This window comes from Zootoca vivipara, chromosome 13 (assembly GCF_965207765.1).
Source record: "Zootoca vivipara chromosome 13, rZooViv2.hap1.1, whole genome shotgun sequence".
NCBI lineage: Eukaryota > Metazoa > Chordata > Lepidosauria > Squamata > Lacertidae > Zootoca > Zootoca vivipara.
In genome coordinates this window covers 27348080-27366873 of record NC_142596.1, presented here as the reverse complement: position 1 = coordinate 27366873, position 18794 = coordinate 27348080, and the positions used below count along the sequence as shown (strand labels likewise).

Here is an 18794-nt window from a genome sequence, read left to right as displayed (position 1 = left end):
AGACAGGTCCGCGGAGTACTCAACCTGAAGCGTACTTAACCCGAAGCATGAGTGTAATTGGTTCTGGAAGTCCATACTTAACCTGAGGCGTACTTAACCTGAAGCAAACTTTTCCATTGAAAGTAATGGAAAGTGGATTAATCCGTTCCAGAGAGGTCCACAGAGTACTTAAACTGAAAGTACTCAAACCAAAGCGTACTTAAACCGAGGTATGACTGTATATGAATACAAACTCTTGAAGGAAAAGCCCCAATGTTATTAACTGATTAATAGGACCAGCAACTTCATGTAGTATTAGCTGAGGCTTGCATGTTTTGGGCAGGTGTACTGAACACATCCCAAGGCCTTCCTGACTCCCAGGTTTAGCCCTCAGGGCCTGTCTAAGAAAGCCTCCTTCAACCTCTCCAAAATATTTCTCAGGATGCTTGCCAGGGTTCCCATCTGCCTTAACCTGCTCCACATGGATTCTGCCACAGTGCAGCGCTCATCAATGCTTAGTTCCCTCTCTAGGTGTTCAAAATTATCCTTTGATTATGCAATCAAAGAGCAAAATGAATCCTCAAAAATGTGGACTCCATTATTCTGTGGCTGCAAGTAGTGCTTGAGATCTGTGTGGAGTTTCTCTCCAGATTTGTAAGCCAAATTTGTAACTGAATTGGTACTCAATTCAGATAACACTAAAATAAAATAACAATAATAACAATAACAATAATATTTATGCACCACCCATCTGGCTGGGTTTCCCCATTAAACATAGCCTCATTAATCACATGACTAGAGGTATTAAACACATTTTTGCTAGGATATCTTAAGTAAGTGTTCTAGAATAGGTAAATGCACTTAAAATACACCAAACCAATGGCTGCCAAACACCTACGGTCTAATATTTATGTGACAATAAACAAATTGGTCATTTTACCTAAGTAAATTTGGACTTCTGGGTCACCATATCAAAAAGGCTGGGAACCACTAGTCCAGGTGGATTCTAATGTACTGCAGATTTCACTGTGCAGCTGTACAAGCTAAGCTGCATCACTCAGCTTGTCAGCTTTAACCTACCTGGCTAGCGGCTGTTTAACTAGTTATCTTAAAATATCTTTTAAGTTACACTCCTGCAAACATGGCAGGTATTCTGTAAGCTGTCACAATAAGAACCCCCTTCCTGTGTTCTGTCAGGCCTTGCAGAACAAATGCATATGAATGCAAATACTGATGCTGTCTTTTTGTAAGTAATGAGAACACGAGTCTTGTCACAGTATATTAAGATATACATGTTACCTGAAGAGCCAAGCAAACAAAATTAATTTAAACATTAATCTGCAGAAACATCAAAGCATGTTGGTGACAAGTAAGGCTGAAAAGTATCTTTTGAAGAGATGGCAGGCTTGCTGCCATCCCACTCAGCAGAATACTTGGGGGGAAAATGTGTAAAATGTACAGTATAGTTTTAGCAATGAGTTCATAGCTCACTCTAGCCTGGACATCCAAATCTGAAATACAGAAGTATTGCATATTGCCATTCCTCACTGTTTATGTTATTGAATATTACCTGCTTGCAATCCTAGTTGGCAAAGCCACCCCCTGGCTCCCAGAAGGCTATTCTTGCCCTATTTTACCACCATAACCTTTCTTCATGTGCTGCCAAACTCCAGCATCTTGTAACTAGAGCACATGTGCAAAGGAGATGAGGTTCCAAGCCGAAGTTTGTGGGAGCCATTTCTGGCTGCATTCTTCCAGGGCAAGCAGGATGCATGCTGTTATAAGAAAAACTGCTCCATTTCCTCTTATGGGGTATTCTGGAGCCCGTATAGAGTCCTTAAGTGGGTTCCCTATCAGTAGAAGAAAATAACAGGCCAACCACAGTGTATTGAGAAGCAAAGAAGCTAGTAAGCCTGACCTTTATTCAAGGAACTGTTGCAACAGGGTCCCCACTCAACACATGCAGGAGGCAGAAAAACCCTGAACAATAGTGTGCAAGCAGTTATATAGATTTTTGAAATTGTCCACCCTGTAGCCCAATACCACCACCCCTCAAAACAACATACAGTACATACATCACAGAAGGAGGTGGCCTATGGCAAAAATCCTGTCTGCTAGGATACCTGATAGTGGTCACTGATTGCATTACCTAGGCAGTCTATGGCCATTCTTTTGTGATGGTTAATACTTAGTTCCTGAATCTGGGTCACATGCTCACCCTATTCATGCACAGATACGCCCATAAGGCAGGACTTGTAAGTGAAAAGCCAATGGGAAGGCTTTCCCCATTTTCCTCCCTTACTCCAGAGGAATATTTGAGGTCATTGGGAGAGTCAAAATGGCTTCAGGATTGCTCTCCCATACAATTTCGGACACATGGTTCATATATGTAGATATGTGTGCATTTATGAATATTCTATATTTGAGACCTTAAAATTCTTATAACCAAGGAGATAAACCTGGCATTGCTATTCTTTTTCTCTCCACCTCCCCACAATAGCTGACACATGGATACTTTTTAAAAGTGGATGCCTACTTTACCTTTAACAAGACTTCCTGTGCCTTTTCAAATCTGTTTGAGTACAGTCTCTCCATATCTGTTCTTGAGGCAAGGCTGCTTTCACTTGGGGAGACCCAAGTTCACACACACACCCTCAAGCCATGAAGCTCACTGGGTGACTCTGGGTCAGTCACTGTCTCAGCCTCACCTACCTCACAGGGTTGGTGTATGGATAAAATGGGAAGATAATTATGTATACTGCTTTTCCTTGGAGGAAAAGCGAGATAAAAATGCAATAAATGAACAAAACTACAGTATTTAAGGGTCTAGCTCTGTGCCTTTTTATATATATAACCAGGCGGTATATAAATTTTATTAATAATAAAAATGCAAAATGGGCCGAGTTTTTTCCTCCCTGTATAGCAGCAACCAGCCCAAAAGGCTGAAGCATGAATGGCGGCATTTTGACTTATTTTGGGGTGTACACAGTATGTGAGGGAAGAGGGATGTCCCGCATTTTAACGGGGCGCTGCATTTGCTGGTGGCTTTTCAGCGTTTGATTCGTCTTTCGTTGCAACGCGCTTCGAATTTACACCGCGTGAATTGGATTTATTTATTTATTTATTTAAAAAATAACCAACCACAGCGGGCGCGCAGGGTTTTATGAGTAGCCCTTAAGCCAGAAGGCGGGAAACAACGCAGCTGAGCGGGTCACGAGGAAGGAGGAGGAGGAGCAGAATTGGCGCCTTTTCCCCGCCCCGCCCAGAGCCCAGGAAGCCGCTTCAGCGCGCGAAAAAGGAAGGGAAGCCAGGACCAGTGAGCCGGCCGGCATGGAGATGGAGCGGATAGTGGTTGAGGAGGAGAAGGAAGCGGCGGCGTTGATCCAGCAGGTGGAGCAGGTGGGTTTGTGTGTGCGTGCCTGTCCTACCTTACCTTACAGGGAGGCGGGGAGGGAAGCGAGGTGGCGGGAGGCTCCGCAGGCGCGGCGGGCTTAAAATAGGCACCGGCCGCTTTTAAAATGGAAGCTCCACCTCAGTTGCCCTCATGAAAGCGTTGCTCCTCGCGAGGCTCCTGTGGCGAAGGCAGCTTCCTTGCTATTCGTAGTAGGCGGCTCCCAAGGCTCCCAGTGGACATGCTGGAATTAACATTCTTAAAATTGCCCATGTCTGCTTTCATTTCAGCGGGTAGCCTCCGAGTTGCACCCAGCTTCGCTGAGATTGGACCCACTGGGCCCAAATCAGTTCATTAATTGCAGTAGGTTTACTCTTGAGCAACGGTGCATAGGCTGGGACCCAAGGCCTGTTCCTGTTTCAGCAGGTGCAGGGTCCCTGCCAGGTCCAGCCTCCTAGGGCCGCCTCATCAGCATGAAGGTGAAGCTTTTTAACCACTGCACGCTCCAAAATTAAGCATTGAAGGACACTGGAAAGGCATGGGGCACTTTTTGGGTTCAAGAGAATAGGGAGAAAATTATCTTCCAAACCCTGGAACTTCACAGGAACTAAGTCACTCCAGAAGAAGATATTGGAGCGCTCCAAATAATTTGTTCCTGGTAGCGCAGTTACTGAGCTCTGTGCTGGTTGCTGCTTTTGTTGTTTAGTCATGTCTGACTCTTAGTAACCACATGGAGCAGAGCACGCCAGGCACTCCTGTCTTGCACTGCCTCCCGCAGTTTGGTCAAACTCATGTTCGTAGCTTCGAGAACACTGTCCAACCATCTCGTCCTCTGTCGTCCCCTTCCCCTTGTGCCCTCCATCTTTCCCAACATCGGGGTCTTTTCCAGGGAGTCTTCTCTTCTCATGAGGTGGCCAAAGTATTGGAGCCTCAGCTTCACTATCTGTCCTTCCAGTGAGCACTCGGGGCTTATTTCCTTAAGAATGGATAGGTCTGATTTTTTTGCAGTCCATAGGACTCTCAAGAGTCCCTTCCAGCACCATAATTCAAAAGCATCAATTCTTTGGTGATCAACCTTTATGGTCCAGCTCTCATTTCCATACATCACTACTGGGAAAACCATAGCTTTAACTACACGGACCTTTGTCAGCAAGGTTGCTACAGTGCACCCCTAATCACTATTATTGTGTAAGATTATTGTATAATCTTAGAAAGTTGTATAATCTTGGGAGGGGTGTGGCTGTGACTCACAAGGGAACCCATACAGCACTTCTAAATTTGCTACTATGCTGCACTTAAGTAGCACTAGTATTGGATTATTGTTATTACAGAACAACTTACCTGCTCTTCATTGTAAGAGTCCTGGGTGGGTTACAAGAATCTGAAAATAAGATATTCAAAACAAAGCATGTTGCAATCAAGAGAAAAATCCTAAAATATATGCATATCTCAAGTGTTGGGGGGTGGGTAAAGAGGTCAGTGTTCACCCACAGGTCTGCCCCATTTGGGGCTCACTGGCAGGGACAGTACCAAGTATTGCTGTGACAGCCTTCCTAGTTGATGTGATAATCATAGAATCAGAGTTGGAAGGATCCCTGAGGATCATCTAGTCCAAACCCCCTGCAATGCAGAAATATGCAGCTGTCCCTTATGGGGATCAAACGTGCAACCTTGGTGTTATCAGCACCACACTAACCAACTGTTTGCTTTCGCACCCTCTTGCCAGGGCACCAATGGGGAGTTCTCCTGCAGGTTTTGCATTTGAGCCCAGCCACAAACTTTGGCCTCAGAGGGCTGGCTTGGGATGACAAACCAGTGAGAGGGCCCAGGATGGACACAGGCAGCCATCCTCCCACATGGTTGGGTCCCAGAGTCTCTTTGTAAATTAACAAAATCTATACACTGCTTGAGTATAATAAAATCTCTTTAGTGGTTTACAACGCAACGTTCCACCTTGTTACAAGGGTCCCTATGGGTGTACTGTTTAAAGAAGACCATGCAGATGGACCTGTGATAGAGTGTGTGACCTTCCCCAGCCTGTGGCCCTGCAAATGTTTTGGACTGCAACTTCCATCAGCCCAGCCAGAATGTGCTCTCTGAGTGAGATTGACTGGAGTTGTAGTCCAAAACATCTGGAGGGGCCCGTGTGTGTGTGTGTGTGTGTGTGTGTGTAGCATTCCTGCTCCCCAGTGTTAGATGTTTGTTCTGTGTGAGCTCTTAATGCAGACATAGGCAAACTCCGGCCCTCCAGATGTTTGTAGTGAAAATACAAAATTAGGGGATTATTAGCTAACTCTTTATACTGCATGTTTTTTCGAAGCAGCACCCCAAGTGTTCGACGGTGATTGTTTTACGTGCGTTTCAGGTCAGCGTTCATTTCCCCACTTGCAGCTGAGCATAAGTACCAAGTCCTAAGGGCTGAGGTTACCCCCAATAAAATATTTGAGAGGGCTGCCTCCCAAAAAAGTTGAGGGAGATTGCCATTGAAATGGGGGGGCAAGTGCTGCATCATATGATCAGTTCTGTTGGGTGGGGCTCCCCTCCCCCCGTATTTTATTCAAGTTGGTACTCCTGCAGCTGAGAACACCGTATCAGAATTTTAGAAGGCAGAATACATTAAAGTTTTTTGTGCTTTGGAATGGGGTGCATCACTAGTGATATGATGATCGGGAGTAGAAAACAATTCTCAAATGACAGACAAACTTAACTCCCAGTATAAGTTAATTGGGAATGTGTTGCAATAATAAATCAATAGATAAGGAATAGAGAACTTTTTTTATTCCTTACACATCTTCAGGAGACAACACCCACTGGAAATCCGAGCACATGTCTCCCCAGAAGCCCTGTGAAGAGGAAGATTTTGACTAAACAAATCAGAATTCTTCTCACGCCTGTGTCAGACGCATGTGGAGAACACAACAAGCATTTGCCTCAGAAACGTTTGTTAGAGCAATTTTCCAGCTGTGAGGAGTCTTTTGGTAAAGAACCCGAAGCCAAGAAAATCTGTAGCGATTATTCAAGTCCAGAAACGGGGGCTATATCTCATGGAGTAAGTGAGGTAGTCTTCAACACAGATTTTCACAGATGTGGTTCAGTTGTAGAGGCTGTCAGCAGTGATTTGGAGACCGATGGGGATTCCGAGAGTGACAGAAATGATGTAAGTGCCTCTTAATTTGGTGAGGAAAATAACTGCTTATATACCGTGCTTAGAATTACATGTAAGATATGGCTTAAAACTTCAACTCCTGTGAATATTTTGAAACATAATTGCTTGCTTGCTTGCTTGTTGTTGCAGGAGGAAGTTTCAACACAACTATCGGCTTATGAGAGGAAAAGACTGAAGAACGTAACAGAAAACGCCAAATTTTTTGCTTCCCTGAAGCTGTTTGAGGTTTGTTGGAATGTCTTCTGAATTAGTACAAGAAGTTCTGATACTTGGGGTGCAGCCTTGGAAATACCAACCTGGAAGTAACTTTGGAATAGGATTACACTGTTGAGCCTGGTTTTCATCATGGCTTTAACCATATTTTTAAGTGGTATAATTTACTTGAGAATCAGTGTTTGAAACTCCTGTTGTTCTAGGCGCATTTTGCAAAAGGGAATTCCATTAGTGCAAGCAGTTTCTGAGCTTTGGGCTCAGTACTGAGGCCAAGATTTCAGATTAAAACTGCAGAGTGGAAGGAAAGGAGGACCTTTTTCTGCCTCCCCACTTCCAGCTACTCTCTGAAGACTGGAGAAGAGACCCTCTTATGAATATTGGGGGGTGGGCAGGGGAAGGACTAGATCAGGGGTCAGCAAGGTTTACTGCCCATGGGCCAGATCACTCCCACGGAGATCATCTGTGGGACGGACTGGCGTAGCGCGCTGCCGGAAAGTGTGTCTGCACATGTCCACGGCCCCGAAAATTGCTTCTGTGCATGCCCAGACGCCAGAAATCGCGCCTGCGTAGAAGCAATTTTCGGCATCTGGACATGCACAGATGCAATTTCCGGTATCTGTGTGTGCACAGATGCAATTTCTGGTGCCGCTCAGCGAGTCCCTGCGCTGCGCTGGTTTAGCACAGCACATGGAGGACTCGCCGAGCGGGTAGCTTGGTTCGGGGGCCGGTAAAACGGTCTTTGTGCACTGCACATTGCCGATCCCTGGACTAGATCATGTGAAAAATGAACATATTTTAGCTGCAGTTCATTGATTTTCAGCTTTGTATTCTTGTTATAAAAAAGTGCACCTAGACATTCTGTTGTTGTGCCCATAACCTAGGTTTAAGGTGGCATTTAGCTCCTAGCCTTCATATCTCAGTTTCTAACACTGTTGAGAATCCATCTTCAGCGGTGGTTCCATAGCTAATAGTTAATACAGCAAACATCAGGGCCTTCCCTTGCAATGCCAGATATGCTTTGTTTTATTTAAAACATTTTATACCATGCACCAATTAAAGATTTCCAAATATTTCCAATAAGTCATAAAGGAGAATGGGTGGCATTCAGTTAAGTTTTGCCAAATTTTGCCATTCAAACGGAAGTGAATGGACCTACCTTAGTTATGTTCATTAATTTTAGTGTGTCTACTCTGAGGTAAACTCAGTTGAGTACCACAGTAACAACAGTTGACATCAGTAAAGGGTATCGCTAAAGCCAAACGCAACAGAAATAAATATACCTCAGAGGTTAAAAGCCTAGGGAAATAAAAAGATATATATAAATGTAGTAAATTGAAGCAGGAACAATATTTTTGAAATTTTATTGAGTGGATAAATCTTACATTCTATGCATCTGATCTTACTCTCTCACTCTTAAGTCGGCAGCAAGACTTCGTAATATGACAACCAGAGTGCAGTCTCCGAAAATACAAAGGTAAAACTACATAGCCATTCATTATGGTTAAATATTTTGGCTTTTTTTTCCCTTTCCCTCTTTATGTCGTGACAGTACTACTTAACTAATTAATACTGAAAGCTGAACTCCTGCTGGTTGGCTATTGGGAATTCTTACCTGCTGTATTATATGTGAAAAAGAAAATATCATTTTAAAAGTAGTACAGTGGTACCTCGGTTTAAGAACAGCCCTGTTTAAGACCTATTCAAAACAAAAAATATAAAAATTCCTTCCAGTAGCACCTTAGAGACCAACTAAGTTTGTCATAAGAGATCCAGGTGGCGCTGTGGTTAAACCACTGAGCCTAGAGCTTGCTGATCAGAAGGTCGGCGGTTCGAATCCCTGTGACGGGGTGAGCTCCCGTTGCTTGGTCCCAGCTCCTGCCAACCTAGCAGTTCGAAAGCACGTCAAAATGCAAGTAGATAAATAGGAACCGCTACAGCGGGAAGGTAAACGGCGTTTCCATGTGCTGCTCTGGTTTGCCAGAAGCGGCTTTGTCATGCTGGCCACATGACCTGGAAGCTATACGCCGGCTCCCTCGGCCAGTAATGCGAGATGAGCGCGCAACCCCAGAGTCGGTCACGACTGGACCTAATGGTCAGGGGTCCCTTTACCTTTACCTTTTAAGTTTGTTATAGGTATGACCTTTCGTGTGCATGCACACTTCTTCAGGTACGAAGTGTGTACGAAGTGGTATCTGAAGAAGTGTGCATGCACACGAAAGCTCATACCTATGACAAACTTAGTTGGTCTCTAAGGTGCTACTGGAAGGAATTTTTTAATTTTTTTGTTTCGACTACGTCAGACCAACACGGCTACCTACCTGTAATAAGAACTATTCGGTTTACGAACTCCGCAAAACTGGAAGTGTCCCAGTTTGCAAACTTTACCTCAGTCTAAGAACGGAATCGGAATGGTGGAAGGGCACTGGCGGTGGGAGGCCTCATTAGGGAAAGCGCGCCTCGGTTTAAGAATGGTTTTGGTTTAAGAATGGACTTCCGGAACAGATTAAGTTCATAAACTGAGGTATCACTGTGTTTGGGTTAATAATGTCATGACTGTGACAGTAGGAGAATATGCAGTTGCTCCGTCACCTCCTCCTTTGCCTTGTTTTAGCATGTGGGACTCCAGTTTTACTCTTGGCAAGTGAGAGGGGGAGAAGTGGAGTACTGTATCAACCTAATGTTTGCTCTTTTGGAGCGTTGACAGCTTTGTTGCATTTTTGCGGTTTCATTTCTAAAGTACTCTGGGAGTTTCATTGTAAACTGAATGATAAGCTATGGGTTATATTAAATGTACAGAGGGACAAGCAAGGTCTCCAGGTTGTAATTTTGCAACCATTGTGGTGTCTGACGGAGGCAGATAAAAAAATACGATGGAGGGAGATGGAAAGCAATAACAGAAAATGCAGAATAATCTAAAGGAAGAAATAAGGCATTGGCTAAATCTGTAGCGGCATGAATGAGGATCCCTTGAAACCCTGCAAGGACTTAGTGGAGAAATTATGTTGTCTCCATAGAATTAAACATTCCAAGGCAAAAACTGAAACAACTTGTCGAAGATCGATGCGCTTGCAAAAAGTGGATCCACTGAGCATTCTCCTGCCAGAAGCACAAGCACAGCCAGAACCTTCAGTTGACGAATATGTAAGTTGACAGATACAAAGGGAAAGGGCTTTATCTTCAAATGCTCTCATTGAAATATCCATACTTGACTTTGCAAGAGTATTTCGTTGATTCATTTTATTTGTATGCTGCTTTTCCACAAAAAAATCATGCTCAAAGCAGCTTACAACAAAGAAATAGGGCTGCATTTCAAACAAACACTACAAAAAAATTCAGAATAACATAACAAAACAATAACATAGCAATGATTTCATAATATAGCAACAATTTTATGATGGCATAGCAAAGCAATAGCAAATAGAATAGATATAATAAGATCCCTTAAACAGCATGCAGTTTCCAGTGTAGCAAAAATGGCAGGGAAGCTTCACAATTTCACCTAACTTCTAGAATAACCCCTCGCATGATTTTGCTCTCGGTCCTCCTGCAGCCACTCACAAGGCATTTTACTCTGAAACAGGTAGGTAGCCGTGTTGGTCTGGGTCGAAGTAAAATAAAAAAATTCCTTCAGTAGCACCTTAAAGACCAACTAAGTTTTTATTTTGGTATGAGCTTTCGTGTGCATGCACACTTCTTCAGATATCTGAAGAAGTGTGCATGCACACAAAAGCTCATACCAAAATAAAAACTTAGTTGGTCTTTAAGGTGCTACTGAAGGAATTTTTTTATTTTACTCTGAAACGTGAGGGGTTGCTGAGAGAGCTTTTCTGCTGTCTAGCACTAGTTTGGTCTCAGCATCCTTGGACTTCCTTGGTTCCTCACGAATCAAGTTTATAGTTGCTTCAAACAAGTCTTAAGAACTTGGCTTTGCGAAAATAATTTGGTTTGGTGAATAAAGTGAAAAGATTGATTGGGATGTGGGAGAATAAATTTTTATTCATTATTTAACAAAATTTGTATACTGCTTAACTAAATAAACACCCATGTGGTTTACAAAAAAGCATAAAATATTAACGTTATTAATAAAAGTCAAAGTTTAAAAAAATGAAAATACAATTTTAAAAATAGAAAATGCAATTATTATTTTTAATTAAGTGGCTCTCTTTGTTATTTTCTGTGGGGTGCACTGATGAGCAAGTTGTAAAGCAAGCTAGTGATGTTTTGTGCCATTTCCTCTCTTGAAAGCCTCGTTTGCCACCTGGACCGCTTCAGATGATACCCACAGATCAAGAGGAAGGAAATGATGTAACTGAAGGTTTTCTGAATATGTGGGCAAAAATAAGTCAGGTATCATTGTTTTGACACGTAGCAAGCCTAAATACTTTTTTAAAAAAAATAAAATTCAATATCTGCATGGTAAATTCCTTCTGTTTTCCAACCAATTTTACAGGTAAAGCCTAAGGTGATTGAGACGCCTACATGTAACTTGGAAAGGTAATTTAAAAACCAGTTATAACTCCCGCCCCCCCGCCCCATTTGATTGGTTTTTGTGGATGTTAACATGCTTATGATTTTGTCCCAGTTACCAAGCACATCTGCGTAAAATGGTCCTCCGAGAAGGTTCTGTAGCAAAAGTGGTCCAAAACCGGATTCACTCTGTGGCTATCCATCCATCTGAAAGCAGAACTTTAGTAGCAGCTGGAGACAAGTGGGGACAGATCGGTCTCTGGGATTTGGTAAATAGCTTGCACTCTTTTGTCTTTGCTATCTATTACTGTTTATATCATAGAATCATAGAATCGGAAGGGACCCCCGAGGGTCATCTAGTTCAACCCCCTGCAATGCAGGAACCTCAGCCAATGCATCTGGGACAGATGACCATCCAACCTCTGCTTAAAAAGTTCCAATGAACTAGAGGTCACCACATTAAAGCGTAATAATAGCCAGACTGCTGGGTCAGGCCAAAGGGTGCCCATCTACTCCGGCATCCTGTTCTCAAAGTGGCTAATCAGATGCCCCAATGGCAAGCTTACATGCAGGACTTGAATGTAACAGCAGCGCTCTCCCCGCTTGGGATTCCCAGCACCTGGTATTCAGCAACAGTCTGCCTCCAGCACTGGAGGTAATAGATAGCCATGGTAACTAATAGCCATTGATAGTTTTGTCCCCTGCAAACTTTTCTGGCTCTGTCTTCTAAACTGAGAAGGATCTGAAGGGAACCACACTGTAGGGAAATTATGAGAAATGTAGTAATGCTGTGTCTGTTTATACTTCTTAGGACAGCGGATTGGAAGATGGAGTACACACCTTTGTTCCCCATAGCCAGGCAGTTAGCTGTATGTATTTTTCTCCGTCTAATCCTGCTCATCTTCTGTCTGTGAGCCATGACGGCACGTTACGATGTGGAGATGTAACCAGAGCGGTCTTTGATGAGGTGAATGTTGGTTGCAACATTGCAGCTATTGCAAGGTCTCAATAAAGATTTATTATTTATTCATTCATTTGGTTTCTAACTCACCCTTCACCATCAGGTCCCTGGTTGAGATACAATCATTAGTGGAAAATACAGTCATAAAAACAGATAAAGTCATTAAAATTATAAAACAAGTAAAACCATTCCAAATGGAACAGAATAGTATACTGCTGCAGTGACTTCTGCTAAATAGTAAAACTTCCATTTTAACTGAAAGAATGGAAGGAAATGTCATAAATTATGTGTTCAAACATTAGCAGAAACGCAACAAAATTGAGAATTCAATATTCCTTTGTTTAGAATGAGATTCCTTTGGATCTATAATGCAAAATCAGATTTGGTATTCGTCCATCCTTCTATCTTGCTCAAGCAGCTCCTCCAAGATGGATAGAAGATGGAAAAGAGCAGCTCTCTTGCGCGCTCTCTCTCTCTCTCTCTCTCTCTCTCTCTCCTGTTCACTTCTGTCTCATTAAGACAGCAGCATAGCATAGTATTACAGCACGTCCTTTACAAGCATAAAGCCTGAGCTTCAATCCTTGGCACATCCAGAAGAAAAGGGGTGGCCATGGTGGGAGGTGGTGGTAATCAAATAGCAGGTGATAGGAATGACCTCGGCCTGAGACCCCCGAGAGCTACTGCCAGTCAGAATAGACAGAACTGGGTTAAGTGGTCATACAGTTCTACATAGTACAAGGCAGTGTCCTCCTGTTTTTATCTGTTGCTACAGGCAGAATTCAGTTTTTTAGGTGGGGATGGAAAAGTCCGGATTTTTAACTCTGTACAATTTGAACTCTTGTCTGTCTGCAAGTGTGCTTGTAGTAATTGGCAAAGAGGATTGAGGAAACCATGGTGTGGCAGCTAGAGAAGCATCCTACAGCTATTGTGATATATCAGCATAAAATTGGTAATTTAAAATAAGTTTAGACTTCACACAAAAGTAAACCTCTCTCATTCTCAGGTGTACAGAAATGAAGAGGACGACCTTTCCTCATTTGATTTCTTGGCAGCAGATGCCTCTACTCTGATAGTGGGAATGTGGGATGGAAAGGTAGCTGTAGTAGATCAAAGAACGCCAGGAGCTTCTGCTGAGCTTTCTGCAGAACTTAATTCGAAGAAGACAAGGACCATCCATACCAACCCACTCAGTAGACATTATTTCATAGCTGCTGGAGCAGGGTAGGTACAAGCTGTGATATGTGATTGCTTGTTGCAGTGCATTAGGAATTTGGAGCCCAGAAATCAGAGATGTGATGCTAGTAAGTGAATAGAGGCCTCCTATTGAGTCACAATAGATTCATCCCAAGACCTCTGGACAGTCTCTAAATTTAGTGGAGGGGGGACTCTGAAGAGATTATAGTGTTGTTATACAAAACTCCTGGTCACAGCATCACAATCTCTCGAGGAGCTCCTTGTGACCTCACAGAACCCTAGGGTCCCATGGAACCCTGGTTGAGAAAAGCTGTAGCAGACAGTTGAGAGTAGTAGCTTTCCCCCCTCCTTACTTCAAAACTTAAAAAAAGTTTTGGCAATTCCTTTTGCTTTCCCTGTGTTTTCATTTCCCGTGGGCAGCTAATTGCAATGAGAGAAAGGAAGAGGAGAAAAGCGACTGTTGCCAAAGAAGGGCAATGCACCCACCCACGCTGCTCACTTGGGGACCAGTGAATCCACCAGCCAGGACTGGTGCTCGTCCCACTTCTACACCCCGAAGCAAAGAGGGAGCAGCACCTTGGACTGCTGTGGATCTTGATCTAGCAGACTCCTGGTCTTAAGAACACAGCATAGGCAGAAACAGTGCTCCCCTTTGAGCCGGAAAGTGGGCATCAATTCAGAGATGTGGTGCTTATGGGTTCTGTGGAACCTTAGGCACGAGGTCTCCTCTGAGCTCTAGCATGGCATCTGGTAACTCATCCACAATGGGAGGAGGAAGTGAGTGTATATGCTGAGCAACTCCCCTTAGCCACCCGATCTCTCTCATAGGAGGAAACTTGTTTCACTCAGAATTTGTAACAGTGTATTAGACACTTTTATATATTTATGATATCAAGAACATAAAATCAAACAGATCTGCAATTTACAGGCCAAAAGGGAAACAGGGGCACACACAGGGAGATCCCATGCTTTTTTCCTTCCCCAAATAAGAATTGTCTCAATTGTAAGCAATCATCCTTTAATTCTTTTATTCCCCCTCCCCCCATATTGATACAGTGGTTTCTCATTTTCTTAAGTGCAGTTTGCACCAGTATTTTGTTTGACACCAGGGTTATATGCTTTCAATGTCCTTTTTTCCTTGATGTGTAAGGAGCTCTCACCATAAGAGACAGGGAGTCTAATAGATTATCTATGCCTGGATAGTCCATTGGGAGGAGATGTCCCATTCAGGACATCCTCCTAGCCGCTGAAGAAGAGACACTCAGGGTGAAAGTCTTAATGTTTCCATTTATGCCACAGGGATGTTGATATTTATGATGTTCGGCACTTGAAGGCGAGTGGCAGCAGGCCTGTGGTGTCTCTTGCCGGGCACACCAAGAGTGTTGGTTCTGCTTATTTTTCACCTGTGACTGGCAACAGGGTGCTGACTACTTGTGCTGATGATACATTGAGGTATGTGAGAGTGGGAAGGGAGCTGGCTTTTGTATTACCAATTTCCTCCTGTGAAAGTCCTTTCCCACAAAAAAACGAATTTGCTGCCATGAGACTTGGCTGTGGTCCGTGGCCTATATGGCATCAGTAGTGGATTTGAGCACGTTAATAGGACTGTTGAGAAACAGGGATGCTGTAGATCCTGCCGTGTTCAGAGGCAGTATATTGCCAAGGGTGGGGGAGGTTTGGAACTCATGCCTCTAGCTGGCCATTGTTGGAAACAAATGTAGGAGACTGTGAGAGATGTGTATGGCTGAGTTACGGCAATTAAATATTTTGCATTGAGGTGTGTGGGCTCTTGCTTATGACCTTTTAAAAAAATCTACCTCAAAATACTTGCTTGTATTTAGAAATACATAGCAGATTTTCACTCGAGCAGTAGGGAGACCCCATGCAATATAATTGTTTACATAGTCTAAACCAAGAGGGTGGGGAGCTAAATGTGGCCCTCAGGACTGTCCTCAGGCAACACGCCTTCCTTGAGTGTTTTTGCCTGACTGGACTGTGTCCTTGAACTCTTTGATAACGTTTCCTGTTGATCCTCATGCTGGATTTGAATAAGTAATAAACCACACTTTTAGGTTTCTTTTTTTTCTAAATCTAATGTTTAGGGTTTTTTTTAAGCCCCCACTTTTTGTCTCTTGCAGGATCTTCGAAACCACATGTATATCATCTTCAGCCCCTGTTCTCACAACTATCAGGTGAGTTAGAACAGGAGGATTTACTCTGGTGCTAAGATTCAAGTTTGGTGGAGGGGGTTATGAGATCACAGACTCCACAGTGAGCAAAACACTATTTGACTGTAGCAGAGTGGTTTTCCATTAGAGGGCATGCACATCAGATTTAAGAACCCTGGTTTTCTAGATCAGCGTTCCCCACCTAGTGCCCTCCAGATGTTTTGGATTACAACTCCCCATCAGCCTTAACATCATACAGAGTTGGGCTGGGTGGAGCTGCTGGCAGGTTGCTGTCCAGAGCCAACTGGAAGGCACCGATGTAGAGGAATCTTAACTATTTCTCTCTCTCTCCCCTTCCCCTTTCTTGAATAGGCATAATAACTACACAGGGCGGTGGCTCACAAGGTTCAGAGCTATTTGGGACCCAAAGAGGGAAGACTGCTTTGTGGTGGGGAGTATGTCTCGACCAAGGCAAATCGAAGCCTTTCATGCGACGGGAGATTTGGTGCATTCCTTCCTCAGTGAAGACTACCTTGGCTCTGTTTGTTCCATCAATGCCTGGCACCCTACCAGATACATTCTTGCAGGTGGTAACTCTAGTGGTCGCCTCCATGTTTTCAAAGAGTGAAAAAAAGTTGGAAGATAATTTTGAACCTTTAGGTAACAAAGAGTATGAATTGCATTTTGGTTGTGTTAGGACTTTGTCCCCGGAGAAAGACATTTATCCAGAATAAATATATTCAGTTTCAAAACTTTCTAAGTGATATAGATTACCAATAACAGAAATAAATAAGGCTAGCCTTGTTATTCAAATACAGTGACATTGCAGGTTTCTGCAAGGTTGTTTATGTGAAACTGTTAAATGGTTTCAATATATTAAGTTCATTCATAGTGGCTTAAAAATCTACAGAGCAGGCTGTGTACTAGATAATGTTTAATTCAGAGGTCAATTGCTAACAATTATTCTGAGATCAAGAGGGTGTTTTGGTGTGTATTGAGAAGGCACAGGCTTTCTCTTAACATCCACTATCTTGAACATAAGCAGCATGTTAATAATGCTTATGCATCGTCGCAAGATGGAAAATGCAATTATGTCGGTTGTGTAGTAACACCAGATGGCACCTTACACCAGGGAAGCATTCATAGTAAATGAATCAGTGTTAGACCTGCTCATCATGTTCAACTTCTTTAAAGTACGAACAATAAATGCTTTGGAATTTGTGTAGCATCATGTGGTGGTTGTACCAAAATCATATGGATGATCTGGCAGTAAAAGTATATATATCCAATTTAAGTTGGTTAAGCATTCAAGTTGTGAAAACGTTAAGGACAGAGAGGTTGAAAGAAATTTTCCACAGCAGCAGGTAGCATTTCAGGCGTTGTCTGAGCAGACATGTCACATGAGCAGAAGCATCAATTTACTCAAAAGAGAACGTTTTCATCATAATTAAATATTTATTTAAATTTAAAAATACTTCTATATGGCACCAATGATTTATGCTAACTACATGTTGAATATGTAGAAAAAGGTACATTATTTTGAAGGGAAAAATGTAACACAGCATTTGGCACATGAAAGGTTAACGTCTATATCGTTATGAAAACTAAAATTCACATTTTCAGGTAACTTACTTTCTACTGCTTTTAAATATGCAGTACACTAGTCCTTATTAAGAGTTTGTTTCCTCTGATACAGCAACCTATGGACACCACCACACTTTATACAAATGAGACCAGGAACAACTTAGTAGTAAGTGAAACATGAAACGTAACATGGGGCAAAACAGGAAAAATTACTTTTTTCAGTTGCCAGCTGGAAAGTTTTCAGGATAAAACATTTGGCAAAAACAAGACACAATCCATTAGGAAGAGGTTCTTCAGTGCAAGCCCCAGAAAAAGGAAAGTGCACAGGAGACCTTAACTCTAGGATTATGGCTAGAATTTGCCACCATCAGTATTCATAAGTTGTCCACTTTGAAAATGAAAAATGTCCATTGTGCAAAATAGTTACAGATAACGGGACAGGTGTGTGGCGTGATCAACAATACCGACAATTAAAACATGAAATAAATACTGCATTGTTATCTGGGATGGAGAATGTTAAAATTAAGACTTTTCACTCACTGCATAGAAGCATCGTTTACTACAGACTGAGGTAGGAACACTACACTAGAAGTTAATTTTGTTGCTGTGTTGCATAAAACAGTGTGTATCCTTGTAAAATCTATCCCTTGTATCTTCTTGGCAGGCATTCAAAAGTTTATGTACCTGTATAAGCAAAAGTGAAAAAGCCAAAATCTCTCTTGGCTCTTGTGATTTCCAAGCTGGCAGTTGCAGTTAATGGTCAGTAATCAAACAGATCCTTGTAGCACTTCAACAATGTGTTCAGATAACAGGGAATCCTTTTCTAGTGTACTGTACACCCACACCCACACCCCAGTCTGAGTCCAGTAACCTTTGCCAATATCTAGTGTATTGCTAATAGTGTCATTGTGCTCTTTTTCCCCAAATGATGAATGACCAGCTGCGGGCAGAGTGTATCTGAACTTGGAAAGGAAATCAGTGCTTGAGATTCCCACGCCTATCCACGCACCCTCCCATTGGGCAAGTCCTGGCAGTGCTTCAGTTCTGCATGAACTTGAAGGGCTTGTGTGCCTGCTGAAAATTGTAGTAGCCAAGTCAGAGACAAGATAAATGAAACCAGCCTCTTGAAATATTTCTGATTTAGATTCCCAAGTGACTTGAAATCTCTCCCTGAGATGAAATAAAACACTTGCCAGTCTGATTTCATTCTCTTGCTCTGCTCAATCTTGGTGAGTACTCTCACCATGTTTAAAATTTATTGCTCCTTTTACAAATGAGCTGCTATTTGTCAGGCTTTTAGATTAGACTATCCACATCACAAGACAAAAAGTAGAAAAAAAAAATTCTGAATTGCCTTCAGGATGGAAACGTGTGGGCCAGATTGTTCTGTGTGTTTTCATTGCAGTGCTACCTCCCCCACGTCCTTAAGTTCTCTATCGTTTTAATGGCACAAGGTAACCCATTTTCCTTTCAGTAGTTATGAATGGGTTAGCTTGGTGCTCAAATACCATCCTAAAAACAGCCATAATATTTTGTTTACCACCAATCACTTTGAATACCACACTATATTCACCTAATTCATAAAGTAAAAAAGACTTGGTTTTGCTCATTAACAAAATAGCATTTTGTTCTTAAAATATATAGGTTGAAACAAGTTTGTTCTTTTGTAGT

General features: G+C 42.5%; 1 protein-coding gene across 1 annotated transcript; it reads left to right on the top strand.

Moving 5' to 3' along the window:
- Nucleotides 1-3102: 3102 nt before the first annotated feature.
- Nucleotides 3103-16767, top strand: WDR76 (WD repeat domain 76). The gene is made up of 13 exons (XM_035131483.3): nucleotides 3103-3378; nucleotides 6168-6527; nucleotides 6666-6761; nucleotides 8168-8223; nucleotides 9764-9890; nucleotides 10995-11096; nucleotides 11200-11243; nucleotides 11332-11485; nucleotides 12028-12183; nucleotides 13181-13398; nucleotides 14671-14823; nucleotides 15510-15563; nucleotides 15912-16767. The coding sequence occupies exons 1-13, from the start codon at nucleotides 3310-3312 to the stop codon at nucleotides 16165-16167; spliced, it is 1845 nt and encodes a 614-aa protein (XP_034987374.1). The 5' UTR covers nucleotides 3103-3309; the 3' UTR covers nucleotides 16168-16767.
- The last annotated feature ends 2027 nt before the right edge of the window (nucleotides 16768-18794 follow it).

Coding starts and splice junctions, on each gene's coding strand:
- WDR76 (XM_035131483.3), top strand. CDS start 3,310: ATGGAGATGGAGCGGATAGTGGTTGAGGAGGAGAAGGAAGCGGCGGCG. Junction 6,762..8,167: donor CTTCCCTGAAGCTGTTTGAG/GTTTGTTGGAAT, acceptor CTCACTCTTAAG/TCGGCAGCAAGACTTCGTAA. Junction 11,486..12,027: donor AGATCGGTCTCTGGGATTTG/GTAAATAGCTTG, acceptor TATACTTCTTAG/GACAGCGGATTGGAAGATGG.